The following is a 19,169-nucleotide window of genomic DNA, read 5'->3' on the forward strand; positions in this document are numbered from 1 at the left end:
ACATCAGATGTACATCTGTAGAGCCAGAAATGCCTTGTTGTTTATCAGTAGAACTCCTGAGCCTCTAAAATTGTTTTGCACATGTGTAGAAAAAGCACGCTCATGGTAGGACAGGATATATCAGTGCCTGTGTCTACCCTACCTCAGACAGCATTTCCAAAAGTGGCTGTTTTCCTTCCTGCCTCAGCAGATATGGTACAAATACACCTCAGTTCAGATAGGAAGCATTTAGGGCAGTTTCTTTTCTGTCAGCCGCCCTGATGCTACGCATTAGGAGAAGTCAGGGATCCATAGCACTGTTGCTGATCCTATGGCAATAATTGATGGACTATGAATGTGACATTTATTGCTATATTAAGAAAACATTTACAAAATTTTAAAACTGTATAATTACAGATATGTTGATTGCTAGACCCCATGACTAATTTGCATGATGTCCAGTAGGCATATAATTGTGACTGTTCCAAACACTGTCATTGGAAAGGCATAATGGCAAGTAATTTGTATAAATGTCCATAGGTGAAAATTGTCTTGCAGAATTTGTGGCTTCATATTTTTATTCTAGTTCAACTAAGGCTTTGACTCTCACAATATACTGACAGTGAAAAGTGGCAGTGGTATACATGTTTAACAGATCTGTGATGCTCAGTCAAAATTTTAAAGGAGTTTGCACAAAACCATGCTTTCACTGTCTTTTTCCCTTCAGGATATACAGAAAGATAGCTGTGAATCTAATCACAACATCACCTGTAAAGTGGGATATCCATTTCTAAAACCTGCAGAAGAGGTAAAACGTCCCCTGCATGCAAGTTCTTGCTCCATGTTATTCTAAAGGCAGGGCAGTCCATATCATCTCTGAAGTTCTTTTTTCATGTGTTCATCCCAAAAACTCCCCATCCATGTTTCCCAAGCTATCCTTGATGTCAGCTGCACAAAGCCAGGTGGGAAACCATCAGATTTTCAGTAGCTGGGCAGTCAGATGTGGTACCTGAGGATGTAATAGATGTATATTGCCATCCTTGACACTGTCAGAATGCAAGTGACATGCAAGGGGCTCACCTGGCCAGAAGTGTCTGTCTTGAGGCTTTCCACAGCCTGAAGCCTATAAGTTTAGTTATTTTGTATATAAAGTGTAGTCCCTGGATTGAAGACAGAATAAGATGTTATGTGGAAGTGCTGTCCCAGATCTGCCAAAATCAGGCATCAAGGCTTCACTTCTGCTCAGTGGAGAATGAGAGGCCTTTCCAGCAAGTAGTCCATTTAAAATCAAACTCCATCTTGAACAGTTCCAGTGATGTCTGTATCCCTTGTTGGGATGGAGAGGGAGCTTTAGTTAAACTAAGGCTTTGAAAAGCCATACTTAGATCTTGATCTTGAATAGGGAAAATATAAATTTGCATGCAAATAAGACAATCCTTCCTGGCAGTTTCTTGTTTGCCCTGCTGTCATGCTCCAGAAGGATCATGACAGATGTCTTCTTACTCTGCCTCCCACACTGACATTCTGGCTTGGACTTGGACTTGTAGGGATAAAGTCAGCTGTTACCTTCTTGAAGCCAAATAAGTGTTTGTCCAATGCCTGTGCCCACAGTGTTTCATTCACAGCTTTACTGGATTTTTCATCTTTTCCTTTCATTTTGCTTGTTAGTTTGTCTGTAGCTCTAAATCCCTAAATCTAGAAATTTCACACTTTTCTTTGCATTTAGAAATCAGTTAATCTCTGATTCACTGATAAGGATGCCTAATGTATTCCTATCTAAAGCTGCTTTTTAAAAAAATATTATATATGGGACAACTTTCTGTGGATCACTTTGTAATAAAGATTTGTATGCATATAAGGAAAGATAAAAATCTGAGCTGAAAATTCCATACAGTAACAAATGAGAAAACTTTTGCTTCTTATAAAATTACACTTAAGTGTCAGATATGAGGAAGAACATTTAGGGCAGTGTTCCTAAATTTTTTGTAGTTCCAAGTTGTGATAGATTTGTCCTGATAATAATAACAATGAGATTTTTTTGATACCTAGTGGTCTCTCCTTTATTTACATTGTAAATATTTATTTTGGCATTCTAGGTATTCTACTGTATATTAAGTGATAATCCAGCAGCCTTCTACAGGCAGCTCATCTCCACTGCAATTGCCAGCTGTTGAAGCTTTTTTGCTTCTCATTAGAAGGAAAAAAGAGGTTTTGATAAATTGCTTGTGAGACCAATTGCTGTCAGTTAAGAATTATTTAGCCACGTATTTCTAATATACAACATAAATATTTTTCTTGAGGTTTGTGAAAATTTGAGGCTTCTGTTTAATAAGTGATAACTATTGGATTTCCTTCTTGGTTGGGGCAAATTCCAAATAGTAGATTCATTCAGATTCATAGAAAACTGGTAAAATATTAATAAGGATTCCCTAGATAAAAGCAAAAGTTAGTACATTTTTCATTATATCAATCCCTGTTATTGTGGGCTTTTTTTTCCTTTCAAAATGTGTAATGTATTTCTCTACACAGATTTCCTTCAAAATATCATTCCAATTCAATGCATCCTATCTCCTGGAAAATGCTACTATTCACGTATATGCAACAAGGTTAGTTTCAGTCTCTGCCTTCTGATTTTTTTTTTGAAAGCTCCACAGTTTTGTGTTCTATAGTAAAACATGAGTGGCTTCTGAACTCACAAACAGTTAAATTTTCTGTAAAGCTATATTCAAATGTTCTGTAGAGCTGGCACCCTTATGGATGTATTCAGTCCAGCAGTGGATTAAGTGGACTAAATAAATAGTTGATACTCTCTACAGCCTTAGAGTTACAAGTGAGTCATAATTTCCAGTTATTTCACCTTCAGCAAAGGTTTATTCTCTTAGAGAATTACTGCATACTTTAGCATGAATCACAGTTAACAAAAAGCTTGGCCTTCCAAGAGTAAGAGCATTTCAGAAGCTGTCCCTGATAGGGTAAAGGAATTCACTTGTCTTCAGTGTTTGCTGTCCCTACAAAACGCAGGGATAGTGTGGCTTTTAATTGATCTGTTTTCATTCAGTCACTTGCCATCTGTAATTTTAACAAAGATATGTCTATGAGCTGGGGCTGGTGCAGGACTTAAATCATTAGTTCTTGGAAAAGGTATTTCTAATTTATTTTTAGAAGATGGTACTTAACTGGAAATGAGTACTATGCTTTCATACCCAGAGCTGTAGGTATTTCATTTTCTAAGATCCTTTTCCACCCAGCAGTCTGATGTGAGTGATGCATGTTGTTTTGTTTCAGTGACAGTGAAGAACCACCTGAGACCCTGAGTGATAATAGAGGACATGTTACAATTCCAGTAAAATATGAAGTAGGATTAATATTTGTAAGGTATTGACACTTCTCTATACTTTACTTGCTAACACAGTTAACTGCAGTTGTTCAAAAAATATTGTGTTGGTTTGTTTTTTAAATATGCTCAGTATCTACAGACAACAGCTTCAAAGCTCATAAAGTGGAAGCACAGGCTTTAGTGAAAAGATAAGTCAAGAAAAAGTGGAGCAGTTACTGTCCCTAACTTAATGAAATTCCATTTTATCTATTTAAATTTGGTCCACAGTTTGCAAGTACAGCAGCAGCTTTTGCTTGGTTCCTGTACTTTGCTATATTCATTCAAAGGCATTTCAGGAATGAAGGAAGCATAAGAAAGCATAACATAAGAAAGCAAAAGCAAATACTTCCATCTTACTGATGGCCATGGATCACTATAATATTGCATGGTGTGGTGTTTGATTTCCATCTTCAAAAATTAACTTTCATTTTAGGTTCTTGGGTGTCTGGGGTTTTTTTAAGTTCATACTTATACTTCAATGCAGGTCTTGTAGAACATTTTATTTTCATAAACAGCCAGAATTCAGTTAGATCCCATCCCTGAAAAGCATTCTATATATTATTGGGTAACAACATTTTGTGGTCTGTAGGAGTAAATAATTAAGCCAAATTTATTTTTCATGTGTTTCATGGTTCACAGCCAGACTTTGTTTGTCCTATAGAGAATAAGGTTGAATTTAGAATATGTTGGCTTTGTTCTGATTTTGCTTGATTCTGTCTTTTACAGGATTCTGCCTGTTTAGCATGTCAGTGCCCAAGATAAGGGACTGCACACCTAGAATAAGGACAGCAAAATCAGACCCTAATGTATTAATCTTTGAAATAGTATTTTCTTTTTTAGTAGTTATATCTGAACAAAGCATTCTAAATGTACGTGGTAAAAACTAGGGGAAGACCCATCTTGAAATTAATGAAATAATAAATATGCCTGTATTATTGACTCCTAGGGGTTTTTATAAAGTTTGTGTGCTTACTTTTTTGTGTGTTTTTTTAACCCGCAGTGTTTTCAAAGAGCACCATGTTATAATTGCAGCAAATGATACTGTCCCTACTGCAATTAACACAACAGAGCAGATCGGGGATGAAGTTACTCTACATTATAGGGTAAGAAACAAATAAAAATGACATAGGTATTGTCTTAATTTTTTTTGCATTTCATTTAAATTACTTAAATAGCAGATATACAAAACGCTCTACATGCATATTTTGTGCTTAAAACCTTTTTTTTCCTTCCTTCCTTCCTTTGTAATATAGTGAGTTAGAAGGTCTGAGATGGTCTGTCTCCTGCAGAGTAGTTCTGGTGGGTTTTAGATCTTCTATCCTCAGCTGGAAAAAGAGAGCGTGCCTGGGTAAATGAGAACTTGGACTACCCCTGCTGCAGGTTAGAACAGCCATTTCCAAAATCCTGTCAGGTTTATAATAGGTAAATGCTGTGCTCCAAGAACATGGTCATCCTGGTTGAATGGATGCTGCAAAGTGAAATCACATGGGAAAGATATTCAATGGACTGTGCTCTTGTGAGATCCCTGCTGGACTACTACATCCAGCTCTAGAACTCCCAAAATAAGGACATGGACCTTTTGAAGTGGGTCCAGAGGAGGGCCGTAAAGATGATCACAGGGCTGGAGCACCACTCCTGTGAGGACAGTCTGGACCAGTCAGAGCTATTCAACTTGTAGAAGAGAGGACTCTGTGGAGACCTCATTGGGGCCTAACGGGAGGCTTCAAGAGAGCAGGAGAAGCAGTTTTGACAAGGACAGGTAATTATAGGACAAGGGGGAATGGCTTTTCACTGAAAGAGAGGTAGGTTTAGATTGGATATTAGGTGGTGAGACACTAGAGAAGTTGTGGATGCCTCACCTGTAGAAGTGTTCAAGGCCAGATTGGAGCAATACCTTCTAGTGGAAGGAAGGTGTCCCTACCCATGGCAAAGGCTTGGAACTTTAAGGTCTCTTCCAGCCTAAACCAGTCCACAATGCTATGATTCTGTGACAAAAAGTCCAACTTAAAGTTGCAGCAAAACTGAATTTTGTTATCTTGAGAGCATCCTGTTTTGCAGTGTCAAATCCAAAACTGATCAAGGGTCCCATATAGAAGCAAAAAAGTCTCTAAATCAACTTTCATCTGTAAAAAATGGGATATGATGAAATTCCTGCTCTCACTAAATAGCAATGACAAAGGGTTTTTTTCCTATTCTTTTAGGTCACTACAGTGTTTTTCTCAGCTACCTTTTCTCTATGTCTACTGTGGATGTCTAAGGCATTCTTCCTCTAATTTGTCAATCTATCTTTTCTGAGTCAAAAAGCTGCTGAATTGCAGAGCATACCATTTATGATCTTGTAAAGTAAAACTCATCTTTGCAAGCAGCTAATCACAAATAAGCTGCCAGGAGGAAAAAAGTTTAAAATATTCTTGAGCATTTATTAAGTTTGTCCACTTCAGAGATGATATCACCTATTCCCCTGTCAGCAATTCCACCGAGGTGGTTACCTAATCCTCAACCACAGCAGGCCTTTCCAGAAAGAGCTGCTGCTTACAGATACATCCTGTTGTCATCTCAGAGAAAACAGGAGAGAGGAACAGGTGAGCACAGGAGCAATTTCCTAAGCACACGTGAGGAGAAGCCAGCAGGAGCCACCATTGATACAGTGACTTCTCTCCCCTATAAAGCACTTCTGCATAACTAATGCAAAAATGAACAGAAAAAAATAAAACCATAGGAAAGGAAAAAACTCACAATCTAATTCCAACAAAATGAGGAAAGTACTAGTCAAAACATTTTTCTTTTTTTATAGATTGAAAAAGGTGAACACTTTCCAATGCCAAACCTCACACTGCAGATCTTATTTCCCAATGTAACAGCTGCCAAAAACACTCTTCTCTACCTTACTGCATTGTCACATTCCCAGGTAAGATAGGAATTTCTATTTTTATGATCAATTTAAATTTGAAATTTATGTTTAAGGACCTGCAAATTGCAAACATTTGGGATTATGCATTGCTTTTAGTCTAAATAACAAGGTACTGTTATTTTAAACAAGTATGTACAGAGGTGCATAAGAAGACAGAAGGACAAATTTTCATAAAAGGAAACAAGCACATTTGAAATGGTGTTGAAAAATAACTGCACTGTTAGAGGGCTAGTTTGTTATATTGCAAGTGCTGAGATGTCCAGACTCAGATGTGAGCCTCATATTCTCTTCATTGTCAGAAGTGCATATTGCAAATGCTTGAATCCTGCCGTGTACATCTAGAGCCCAACCTTCTTTCACTTCTCTTCTTTTGGGTACTGAAATTAACTTTCATGCATGTCTGCTCTCCAGCACTAGCAGTCCTCTGGCTTCTTCCTTCTCTGGGGCACTGAGACTTCTTGAAGGGGATGGTAGGTCATATGTTTCAAATGCTCTTCACTGCAGCCTTCATTTGAGATTTTCCATATCAGTCTCCAGTGCAACAGGCAGAGATCACAATTCCAACAAATTGCATTATCCTAGAGCTGTAGATATTACAGCTACAGCTATATCAATAACTACATGGCTGAAAAATCCAGCTTTCACTAAGTAGGGACCTAAACCTCCTTTTTTTTTTTTCACTCAGAGAACTATATTTCATATACTCATGAACCTCCCTGCTAATAATGTCACTTAGTTTTGCAGTGTTGCCCAACTGAAAAATAAGCCAAAATATATGAATGAGGTTCACTTTAAAACAAATAAAATATCAGATTAGCAAAAAACTCCCCATATTTAGAATACAAGAAAAGTTGTGTCAGTTCTTGATTTCCTTTCGCCATTATTGTCATTCCTAGTCAATCACCCCATTTGACACATTTGCACATAAATTCAGTAAATCTTGTTTTTTCTAAGACAAGTTTCATGTCCTGCTAGCTACACCTAGTGATAGTAGTGTGACAAAGTGCATTACAGAGGATTTGTAATCCTTTTCATGCTGGCAGTGTGAAAGTCAACGACCTGACAGAAAAAAATCAATTCCCCCACACTGAAGACACCAAAGGATTTCCTAGCTACCTGTGGAGCAGTCACAGAGATCCATCCAGCATCCGCTCCCCCTCCCTGCATTTTGCCAGTGAGAATTCTGCATCCTGCACTTAACATGCCTGTCTGTTTGCTAGGGCAGAACCTCTGTGGTTTCCCATGCAAAAGCTGTTTAGCTCATTTAATAGCCAACTCCTGCTGGTTCACATAATGGTCATCTTGCAGGAAGCTCTTGTTTGCTTGTACATATGCTTAAGAAGCTACATAGAGTTTAGGGTAAATTATCTCATAAATATTTCATGTGCTTTTTGAATAATATTACTTCAATACATAGACATCTGAATTTACTATTCTGCACTCTTGCAATATGCTATTTTATTTTAGCGGCTAGTAAACATTATAGTTGTTATTAAATATTAAATATTATCAGTGTTGACTTGTTTCCAGATCAATTCTGTAATAGTTTGTATATCCAGACAATAAGAATGTTATTTGTATTTCTGCTTACAGAATGCCATCTGCCAAAGTAGTTACCCTGTAGATCCCTTAAAGATTGGCACAGGGAAACCATTTGTGCTGTCAAAAATAAAAGAACCTACAAGGGATACAATTATGGTAAGCCTATTCACAGTATATATATTCACCCCAGGCATTAATCCAGATCTTGGAGCTGAGTACTGAAAAAGATGTGTAAAAGCTGCTCCGAAACAGCATCATTTGGAATCTCACTTTATTTTAATAACTAAGAAAAACTTTTCTGTGTTGACTAGAGCTTGGTTTTTATTTGGCTGCAAAACTCAATGTGGAACTAAATTTAGATAGTTTGGGGTTTAATTAAAAAATACTTAAATAGCAGTAGCACATTTGACAGCTGAATAAATCATTACTGTCTATTAATGTAATTAATAAATAGTAATATTTTAAATGCTTCTTATGTTCTTTTCAGCTTCTTTAGACATCCAGTTGACCTGGCAAGTTTTGCATGCAACTGTAATTGATGATCCCATTTGGAAAGGACTAGCCCTTCACATTTAGATTGAAAGAGTTACAAAGGGATTTTGATGCTGTAGTTATGTTAGCATGTCAGGGAGAAGGTGTCCTCAGCACAGAGGTGCAAGTGGAGTTTCTGGTGCAAGTGAAGCCATGCCATGGGAAGAGTATCTTGCCATGCTTATCATTGTCCTTCACAGAGGTGAAACAAGTCTAGTCTAAGTGACTGTTTCCAACTTTTTACAACATAATCCTGCTGTACTCCCAGTTAGCAAGTGATACTAGGAAGTAAAGCTACTTTAATTTTCACACACACATATTTCCCTTCTTGAGAGATTCAGATGTCCCAAGACTTGAAAAACACTTCAGAAGAGCCATAGCTGTGTTGGTAGAAGAACACTTGCTTTTACAAGCTGTGCCTCCCTTATGAGTTCTGTGATGACTTTTGCTCCGTAGCTGCAGCAATAGAGATTGCTCAGAGCTTGCCAGCATGCAAAAACTGAGTCTATTCTAGCATAACACAAATATCTCAACCTGTTTCATGTAATGCAGAGTCATTTTTACGTAAAAAGCTACAGTAATTAATACCAGTTTATTATTGGTGTCACAGCAAGTGATCTGTATATATAGTAGTTTATGTGGTTTCATTTTAATGCTGTGAAAAGTCTCTTCCTCATGCTGGTCCCTTTTAAACAGGACTGTGATACATACAGCTGTGCCTCTATTAATTGTGCCCTGGTCCCGTCTGACATATATCAAGTGAATGTTTCATTGAGAGTATGGAAACCTACCATCATAAAAGTAAGTAAATACTGTTTGTATTCAGAATACTTTCGGGTTTGAAAAACTTATGCCAATGTTTCTAATGTCTATTAAAATTGTGTATTTCAATTTCTTAAGTGTCTCCTCTAGTATTTGAAGTAGTTTCTTCTGCTATTTTAAAATTTCCTTAAAACTGAGTCACATGTGCTTTCTTATCCTTAAAGTAAGTACTTATAATTTAACAGGAGTCACCCCCTACTTATTCTGTATTGATGGTCCTTTTCTAATAGCTGCTTATGCATCCACAAAGTCTAATCCAGCAGATATAAGAAGGAGCACATATTTTTTAAGTCTTAATCTGTGAAGATTTCTCAACTCTAGAAAGATTTTTTTATTAAAAAACAGAAGAGACGTAAGTGTTCCAGAATTAATTAATATTCTTTTGAAATCTCTGCTATGTACCCTTTCAAAGCAGTATTACTGTCTTGCAAGCAATGCTATGTGTCCTGGAGGTGACATACATGAGCAGTTTCATTGATTTTCATGTTTTTCAGCATCCTCCAAAGCATTAAGTTTTTCCCTCACCCTTCTCATTGCTACAAAGCTTTCTATTAAAAATAACTAAATGTAAACCTTAGCAACTACTCTCTTCTTTCAGGCCAGTATTCACAGCTTAACCCTTGTTGTGAAAGCATTACTTAGGAGTGAGAACTCATCACTGATTTTGAGAAATGACCATCAAAAACTGGAGGTAAGAGTGTGATAATTGATGTGTTTGTTCTTCATAGAATTTGTTGGGCTATGGAATCATTCTTTTTAATCCATTACTAATGAATTGCTTGTTACCTTTAGTAATGCATTATCCTACTCTAAACAGAAGTGATTTTATATCACATTAGAAATGTCAGAATTAGTCAGAAAATGACACCAAAAGCCCAGTACCCTCCAATATAGTTAGGTAAGGATAAGTGCTATCTGAATTTTTTCTGCTTGATATAATATAAATACTTCCTGCAGCTACGTAAATTAAAAATATAATTAAAATTCTTTTAAAGAATCAATAGTATTTGAAAATTGTTCGGAATCAATTAAAATTGATCATATGTGGTATTTTCTTTACTATTTCCTTATTTATTCTTCCCTTCTACTTTGTTACCCAGGATATATATTTGAAACAGGATCTTTTATTTTTCACAAGTTTGTTGTGATTTTCATAGATGAGGAAATATATAACATGATAATGGTGGCATCGGATATAAAGAGAAAATCTAAAATTTTGTTAGAGGTATTATTCATCCTTTTACTACTCTAAATTCCAGGCATTTATAGTGTTTAAACATTGGTCTTTTGTGATAACTTGTACATGGAGGAGCTTATTTACTACAGTGTCCATTTTTTTAAGCAGAAATCTTATTATGAGTCTTTATTTTTAATACTCCAAAATTTAGAAAAGTAATATTCAATTTGAAACACATCTTGCACAAAATATTTTTGAAAATGCAAAAATCAGCAGTCCATTGTTAGCTGGTTTTGTATCTAGAAATTTCTTTAATGTGATAGATTAAAATTCAGTCCAGGAGTAAAAACACAGCTGAGAGGCTTGCAGGTAATGAGAGACAAGGAATTTGAGATTTAACTTTTTTAGGGACATAATTTCATGCTTAGTGTTCAGTTCTTCAATGTTTTTTTAACTATAAAGTTGGTCTCTAGTAAATTCTTTAGTCAATTCAAACTCCTGCATGATTACATTTATTAAAAAGTGAGTATTACTTGTTTCTGTTGGATTTACACCAGATATGCCATGTTTAAAATCAGGTTAGTGTCTACACAGGCTTTTATACTTATGCTTACCTCCATCTTTCAGGGAGGCTGGCACTGGGTGAGGAAGAGTGCACTGAAGAAACTCCTTTGCCTATTCTTCCAGTGCTCATGATTTTGGTCCTGTGTCCTTTAGGACAAAGATTACTGACTTGTAGCAGGGCCAATCTCATAAAGGAATGCACTTACAAAAGTGTGAAGTATTGCTTAAACACAGCCTTTCATGTTGGAGATTATTTTCTCAATTCCCTCCTACTAATTCCTGTAGGTAAAATGAAGTGGTACCCTGGGAAATCACTGCATACAGATTAATCGTTGCTGCTGTTTTGATATTTTGGAAGGACACATTATTTATTGCTTATGTTCTGAACACTTTTCAGACCATGATCAAGATTTCCAAAGAACACCCACCGGGTACAGTGCCCTTATGGGTTATCCTCCTGAGTATCTTTGCTGGACTCTTGATTCTCGCACTGCTTATATTTGCTCTGTGGAAGGTAAGCTGCACCTCCTTGTCTTCAGGAGCCTAAACAAATATGCTCAAATTCTCCATCATCTCTTTCTCATAACTATAACCTCAAAGACAATAATTTTATCTAATAACTAGTGTGAAATCTTGAAGAAATTGCAAAATAACTAATTCCACTGCATTTTTCTGATGTGGAGTGAGCTGTGCTACCTGATTGAAACCTATATTGCCATTATGTCAGGGAAAGAAAAATAAGAAGATAATTTAGTGTGAGTAAGAGCTTATTAAGGAATTGTTCTATCAGCTTTGGCTGTGATCTTTGTCAACTCGGATTTTTTCTGTTGTGCAAGAGATGCTAGGCCCTGTGGTGTAAGTCTTGCCACAAGTGGGCACTCTTCTCATGGCAAAATATTTTGTGCATAATTAAGTTAGAAGGTTACTGCTTATAAATTTCAACATGCATAATCTCTTGAAATTTTTTACATTATAAAATAAAATATTATTTATTCAACTGAGTAACAACTATTACTATTAAGCACTTTAATCCTTGGCAACATGTGAGCAAAACAAGGATTCAGCAATCACTCTAATATATATTAACTGTACTTAGTTTTTCTATTCCAGGAAAAACAGTGACTCAATAAAATATTCATGAACTTTGTACCGCAGTGCAAGTGTTAAAATAGTAGTAAGAACCAACACATAAATGTAACCAGTATGATTTGTATGCTTTGAGCAGTTCTTAGTAACTTCTTTTTCTTTTCTGCAGGCTGGATTTTTCAAAAGGCCATTAAAGAAGAAAATGGAAAAATAAAAAAAAAGAAAGAAAATTTTAAAAAAGCTGAAATTTTTGCTCAGGTCTGCCTCCAAAATGTTACTGTAAAATTATGAACTTATATGCAGTGGTTACAATGCTTTCCAAATGCTAGTGATGCTAGTGCAAGAAAAAAATGAAGAAGCAGAAAAACAAGAAGAAAATCAAGCACACATGCAAAGAAATTATGCAAAAAAGAATTAACAACCTTGCAGCATTTTGTGATCTTCAAGAATATACCTTTAAGCATTGCTCATTTTTTGAGAGTAACTGAGTTCAAAGATTCTAACGTTTTTGAATACGGAAAGTTTGTAATCATATTTTTATATACCTATGTATGTGGAATCGTTTTTCATTCCAAATTACACAGCAGGTCAGCTTGTATGTAGCAATCCCAATCTTTTTTATCACTTTATGATTTTCAAAAGGAAAATGCATAATTCTCAAAATTCCATCCTAATGTCACTTCTGTGGAAGCAGATTCTCAATTCACAAGGCAGAACATGTAAACTTTGAAAATGCACCAAATACTCTGTGATAGCTGATGCAATGGCAACTCAGTGGACAGAAGCACCTCCAGAATATTGGGTGAAAGTTACTGAAAGACTGTGGATTTCTCTTTCTGCTCATTTTAGCATGTCCAGCTGAATGAAGGATACTCCAAGAAAGAGACTTTTATGGTCAAGGACCATAAAGGGTTGATCCATTAAATCACATAACTGTTTGAACTTGAAATATATTTTTGGCAGGCCTAAAATGCGCAAATCATTCAAGCCCATCTGATTGCACACTGTACTCAAATAAGCAGGGGCATAATTTTATCTGCAAATTGAAATGTCCATATTTATGCAGAAAACGTTTAGAAGCACCCTGAAAGTTTGACTCTTGCTGTATATCTTGGAGTAGCCAGCAGGGTGCTTCATAAACTGTCACTGTAAATTTCTTGTGTAGCTATTTAATCCAATGAATTTAAAGTGTACAAAATTAAAATTTTCAAAAGAGCACAGATAGGAAATTCAGCACTGGCAAGCTTCTTCTAGTATCTTAAGTCACAACTCACCTTTATTACTTAGGAATGTAAGAAGTGATGAAGAATTTGCATACTAAATAAGCACTTAAAAATGATGTTTATTTTGTGTCAAAGATTAAAAGTTTATATGAGAATACACTGAAATGTAGATAGCAAAAGGTTTCTTTAAGAAGTTTTTTCTTTCTATTTAGAGCATTCAGTTTCTTCCTTTCTTTCATGCACTTGTCTTCCTCCCATGAGGATCTCTCCTTGAGGCTCATGGCTGTGCCATGACCTTGAGAGCTTCCTGTGTTTCTTGGAGCCACATGAAATTAACAGGAGAAAAAGGATGCATGCTGGCAAAATGTAATGCTGCCTCAGCATGACTCAGTATTGATTGCAAGTAGATCAGAAAGTGCTGAGGAGGTGTCCTAAGTTCTGTAAGACATACTTGTTGGCAGAAAAGCTTTGCCTTGCTAAGGAAGCCAGGAAAATTTGTTCCTCCTCTTGGGACAAGTATCACTGAATAAAAAAAAAAAAAAAAAGAAAAAAAAAAGTAGTTTTCCAAAAATTTTTTGCTTATCACTGTGTTTATAGAAATAGCTTTAAAAAGAGTCATAAATTTTATAAACACTTATTTTTCAAGAAGAGAATATAGATTGGGTTGAACATTCTGACAAGTAAAACTCTCAAAGTGTGCCAGGTGTTTCATTGCTTGAAAGGTACTGGCCCTCTTCAGTACCTTTTATTTAGTTTCTAAGTTAGAGAAAGTAGCTGTTGGGAAAGGCTGGCTCATGTGAATGCAACAAGTAGGATTGATTTTGAGAGTATTGGCAATTTCTCCTCGTGTCTGTGGGAAAGGTGGTTATTTCATAGCAGCAGTCTGCTGAAGGTAGCAGTATGACTCAGAGGAGAGGGCAGAGCCCTCCGTGGGAACACTGTGGGTGGCTGTGCTTTACAGAGCTTGGGAGATCTGCTGAGGCAGTGGGACATGGTTGCTGTGCTCATCTGGACAGCTGGAGGGGCCCCCTGCCTGAAGGGGGTCTGAGCACAGAACACATGAATGGAAGCAAAAAAGTGACATAGAGGAATTGTAGATAGAAACCCTGCTTCATTCATTGTGAAAGAAACCAAAAATCTGTTTGTTGAACTGTGAAAATAAATTAATACAGCAGTGATTTCAGTTCCAAGTAAGACATAGGTTTTACTTTAGGAAAATGTATTATTTTGCCCATTTGTTTGAAAGAATTAAATAGCACTTGTCAGCATAGCATTTGAACATGTTGGAATTGTAATTTTTTTTTCTCACAGTATCTCTGAAAATGCATGGCAGTGTTGTTAAGCTCTAATGAGTTTGTAAGGAACAGAATTTTGAAGGAATTGTGACTCACCTATGCACACATAGGAAATCTATGGTAGATGAGGAAATACTTGTATTTATTATTATTCATTCAGTTTGTTAACAATGAGGTCATTTTTCCTGGCTTCATAAAATTACTCACAAGTTGTGTAAGACACACGTAATTCTTATGCAGCATACTTTTAAGTCTTTCACTATTTAGTTATGATAAGCTGTTAACCAGAGCTTTTCATTTTTCCTGTGACATTTCATATCTTACTTTAAAGCATCAGCCTAACTGAAAAATATATAAGTCAAAAGAACAGTCTATTTTCCTAGATTAAGACTATGCAAAAATAAATCAATAGTATTTATCAATGTAGAGTATGTTTAGGATCAGTGTTTCATTTTAGACTTTCTTTTCACTGTAAAAACAGTAATAAGCTTTGTATAACCACACTGCTTTCCTCTTTCATGATGCTTTCTCTCTTTTCACATTTGTCTTATTATCATGTTTTTAATTATAATATCTATTTAAAAGATAAGTATACATACATACATACAAGTATGTCAAGGGGATAGCACTATAGCACATTATTCTTACACAATTCTTAGCCATTAGTAAACTTGTTTTTTTTTTTTCCATACTAGCCTTTCCACACAGCACTGGAAGAGCAGTATTTTACTGCTTTTCATGATATACAATAGAAAAACCTACTGAAAGCAATATTGCAAGCATCAGGAACATCTCACTTAAATTTGGCAGGCAGTAAAGGTACCAGAACCTAATTTTACAGCATGTAACCAGTTTTATTCCTAAAAAGATACACATTAGGGCTGTAATGTGATTCTAATAGCTATGAAGATAAATATTTTTTATTGAAGCAAATTTGTGTAAAAAATTAATAATAAATTGGGTGTGTATCCAGAGATTAGGCAACTAAAGGATGCTGGCCCACCCAGCTCAGTTTCTAACTTCAGCTCTGAAGTAGGTAACTTAGTGGAAATGGACAAGCTACTTTTCTATAGGGCAGGGATTCTCTGCACACTCCTGCCTCAATATCGGGTTGTTCTAGAGATCGGTCATCCCATACATGACTTTAGAAATCTTAGGAAACAGCATCACCATTAGAGCAATCTTGAGCAGCTGCTTGTGCTCTGTGGGCAGTTCCTTTGCTTGTCTGGTTTCACTCTAAGTCATTACTATGAGCCATTACTACAGACAAAACCCACATACCCTGACCCTTTACCTGAGCCCTTTAGTACATATCCTGTGCTGAATCATTTTGAGCATAGTGTTCCTCTCCTTCAGAGCTTGAGTCAGGGGAATCCACCCTAAACTGAAGCCAAGGGTTTTCATCTCACCTGGCACCAAAAGGCTGGAGTTAGAGTCATAATTATTTAATGAATTCTGCATAACCTAATTGGTTAATTTCTTTAATTACCTGTTGTATAGAAGATGACCCATTCAAAAATAAAAGCAGATAAGATAATCAGAATGTACTGCTCTTAACAATACCACTTAACAGGAATAAACGGGGATTTACATACTTTTTAAGAAAACCACAACATTCTGCACAGCATTTTCTTTTTCCTGTAAAACTATTCCATGTGCTTTATCGATTAAAAAAGAAAATAAGAGTCTAACAAGTCTCCTGTGTATTTTCTTTCCTTGTAATTGATATAAGAATAATATTAACTCATTTCAGTACCTAAAAACAGACTCATCTACCTGTCAATAGAAAGGCATTGTTGAAACAAGCATTCTTGCACAGCATAACATCCAGGAAAGCTTGATGTGGTCAAGCTGTCAGAAATACATCATAATTAGATTCATGGACTTTGAGCTTCTACCCATGTTTGAAAGCTTTTTAGAAGATCATATGACTTCCTGGCACAGAGTAGTTTCCAGGACACTAAATAAAAGTTGAAAGACACATTCATTCATTCATCTAACCATTCTTCCTGTCCAGTGATTCCTCTGTACAACTTATTCCTGTAACCCAAATTGTTTATGGTCTTGCATAATTATAAATGATTCTCATTAATGTCCTTAGACCTAGTAAATGTTTGTATCAAAACTTCCTAGAAGACAATTATAGCTTTTATATCACCTTTAACTTTTAGAAAACATTATAAAATATGTAATAACTGTTCTCTCATCAAAGACTACTTTCATGCTGAATCACAGTTCTTTAACAGCAACATCCTGTCTAGTCATGGGGGAGTGCTTACCAAATTAACTACTCTGTATGTATCTGATCATTAGGAGTTTGTTGGACCTTGCCCATGGGAGCATTTCAATGAAAATCAGGGGGAAAAAAATGGGAAAAAAATTCTAGTTTTGGTTAATTAGTCTAAACTCCTTTTCTGTGGAATCATGAATAACCAGAATCACTTTCTCACAGCAAGAACTGTAATGTGATGTGAGATTTTCACAGAACTGGATTATAATTCATTGTGTTTATCAGAAGCAGGCCTTAGCACTTCACAGTTCCAAGATAATACCATTTCATGCAGTGGTTGTGGTTTGAGCCCTGTAACAATAAAGAGTCATAAAGATTAAAGTGCTGATGAAGTTTTAGTAACAAATGGCTTATATTTAGACAGCACAATTGGATTCTGCTTTAAAAAGTGGATGATAAAATGAGCTATCATCAATGAAATCATGCTTTAGTTAGAATGACTGAGGGCTGACACCTCAGAGATATTGGATTTTGTTCATTCAATTAAAAAAAAAATTGAGTGAAAGACCTTAGAGAGGCAGATTTTGATTCTGACTCTAGGACAGGGGGTATAGAGCTACTTTACTGCTTTTCCCTGCTCACGCTTTTACCCTTCTGCCCTTCTTCTTTTCTCAGTTTCTGAGCATTCTCAGAAAGGACAGACATTCCTCAAGGGCTCACAGAATGTTGCATCTCCTGGGGATTTTCAAAGACATGGGATGGAGGTCAGAAGTATTCAAAGTAGATTGACTTCCAGATCTAGTGAGCCAGTTGTCTTGGCACACTTTGTCCATCCCTTCACCCACTCTTTCACTTTCAGTGGTGGTGAAATCACACTTCTTCATTATGGTTCATCTTGATTTGATATTGGAAGTTAATACTTATTGCAAAGCTTCACCTATCTAGTTCAGTATTACCTGTGGTCCTTCAGATTTCTTCATGTTCAGGGTATTGTTATTCTTCCTGGGGCAAAGGAATAGAATCTCTTTCTCTAGTGAAAGTTTCTTCATATTATTTTCCATTACATCACATTTTCACTCCATCAGAACGGTTAAGATGAAAAACAGAGGATATCCTCAGTTTTCCCTGAAGAGCATTTGAAGTTTAGCAATTCTGTGACAGTAGACATAGTCTGAGAAAAGTAAATTACTTTCTGTCATTTTGGAGAACACACTGAGAAATCTTTCTCAGTTTTCTTTCCTCATGGTCCAAACTAATAGCCATTAATAGATCACTTTCTTGGATGCCAACTCATAAAATCTCAGTGACAAAAGCCTATTACTCTGGCCTCAGCCATTTTACACTGTGCCAGAATAGATGCTGTTGCATCTCAAAACCTTTAGGGTTCAGGTAAAATTTCCAATCCTGTTAGCCAGAAAACAAATTAGTTCTAGTGATGAAGGTTTTGAAATTCTCAGGAATCTTACAAACTACTGAATTGCTTTTTGCTGTTTATTTGGAACAACTACCAAAATTAACTCAGTGTTATGGCTCCTATATGTCATGAATTCCCAGTATTTGGAAATTACCTATAGCACCCAGCCAACAAATATTAGAGAGTAATATATGCTTCATAACATGCTACTACAACATAATTCATAGAATCATAGAATAATTAAGTTTGGGAAAGGCGTCCACAATCATCAAGTTCCCTCTTTGACAATACCATATCAAGCGAACCACAGCACAAAGTGCCATGTCCAGTCATTTCTTGAACACCTCCAGGGATAGTAATTCTGCCATAGCCCATTGAAGTGCTTAACCATCCATTCTGTGGAAAAATTCGCCCTGATTTCCAATCTAAAGCTCCCTTGGAGAATCTTGAATTTATGTCCTCTCATCCTGTCACTGGTTTCCTGGGAGAAGAGGCCAATCTCACCTGGCCACAGCCTCCTTTCAGGGAGTGGTGGAGAGTGATAAGGTCTCCAGGATAAACACCCCCAGCTCCCTCAGCTGCTCCTCACAGGAACTGTGCTCCAGACCCTGCCCCAGCTCCATTGCCCTTCTCTGCACTCTCTCCAGCTCCTCAGTGTCTTTCCTGCAGTGAGGGCCCAGAGCTGGACACAGCACTCGAGGTGTGGCCTCACCAGTGCCCAGCACAGGGGGACAATCCCTGCCCTGCTCCTGCTGGCCACACCATTGCTGATCCAGGCCAGGATGCCATTGCCCTTCTTGGCCACCTGGGCACACCCTGGCTCATGTTCAGCTGCTGTCACCAGCACCCCCAGGTCCTTTCCAGCCATTCTGCCCCAGCCTGTGGCACTGCCTGGGGTTGTTGTCACCCAAGGGCAGGACCTGGCACTTGACCTTGTTGAACCTCACCCCATTGGCCTCAGGCCACGATGCAGCCTGTCCAGAACCCTCTGCAGAGCCTTCCTGCCCTCCAGCAGATCA

The 19,169-nt window shown here is 36.9% G+C and overlaps 1 protein-coding gene across 2 annotated transcripts in view; it reads left to right on the forward strand.

Annotated features, from left to right (window-relative positions):
• The window catches only part of ITGA1 (integrin subunit alpha 1), a 73,389-nt gene extending 57,192 nt beyond the window's left edge, over positions 1–16,197 (forward strand). For both annotated transcript variants that reach the window (XM_038125398.1, XM_038125397.1), the window contains exons 21-30: positions 707–787; positions 2,509–2,585; positions 3,265–3,354; positions 4,356–4,458; positions 6,150–6,263; positions 7,860–7,964; positions 9,036–9,140; positions 9,760–9,852; positions 11,300–11,416; positions 12,158–16,197. In XM_038125398.1, the coding sequence (XP_037981326.1) occupies positions 707–787; positions 2,509–2,585; positions 3,265–3,354; positions 4,356–4,458; positions 6,150–6,263; positions 7,860–7,964; positions 9,036–9,140; positions 9,760–9,852; positions 11,300–11,416; positions 12,158–12,202 (930 nt within the window). In that variant the 3' untranslated portion in view covers positions 12,203–16,197. The remainder of the gene's footprint in view (positions 1–706; positions 788–2,508; positions 2,586–3,264; positions 3,355–4,355; positions 4,459–6,149; positions 6,264–7,859; positions 7,965–9,035; positions 9,141–9,759; positions 9,853–11,299; positions 11,417–12,157) is intronic.
• The last annotated feature ends 2,972 nt before the right edge of the window (positions 16,198–19,169 follow it).

The sequence above is a fragment of the Motacilla alba genome, chromosome Z (assembly GCF_015832195.1).
Source record: "Motacilla alba alba isolate MOTALB_02 chromosome Z, Motacilla_alba_V1.0_pri, whole genome shotgun sequence".
NCBI classification, from domain to species: domain Eukaryota; kingdom Metazoa; phylum Chordata; class Aves; order Passeriformes; family Motacillidae; genus Motacilla; species Motacilla alba.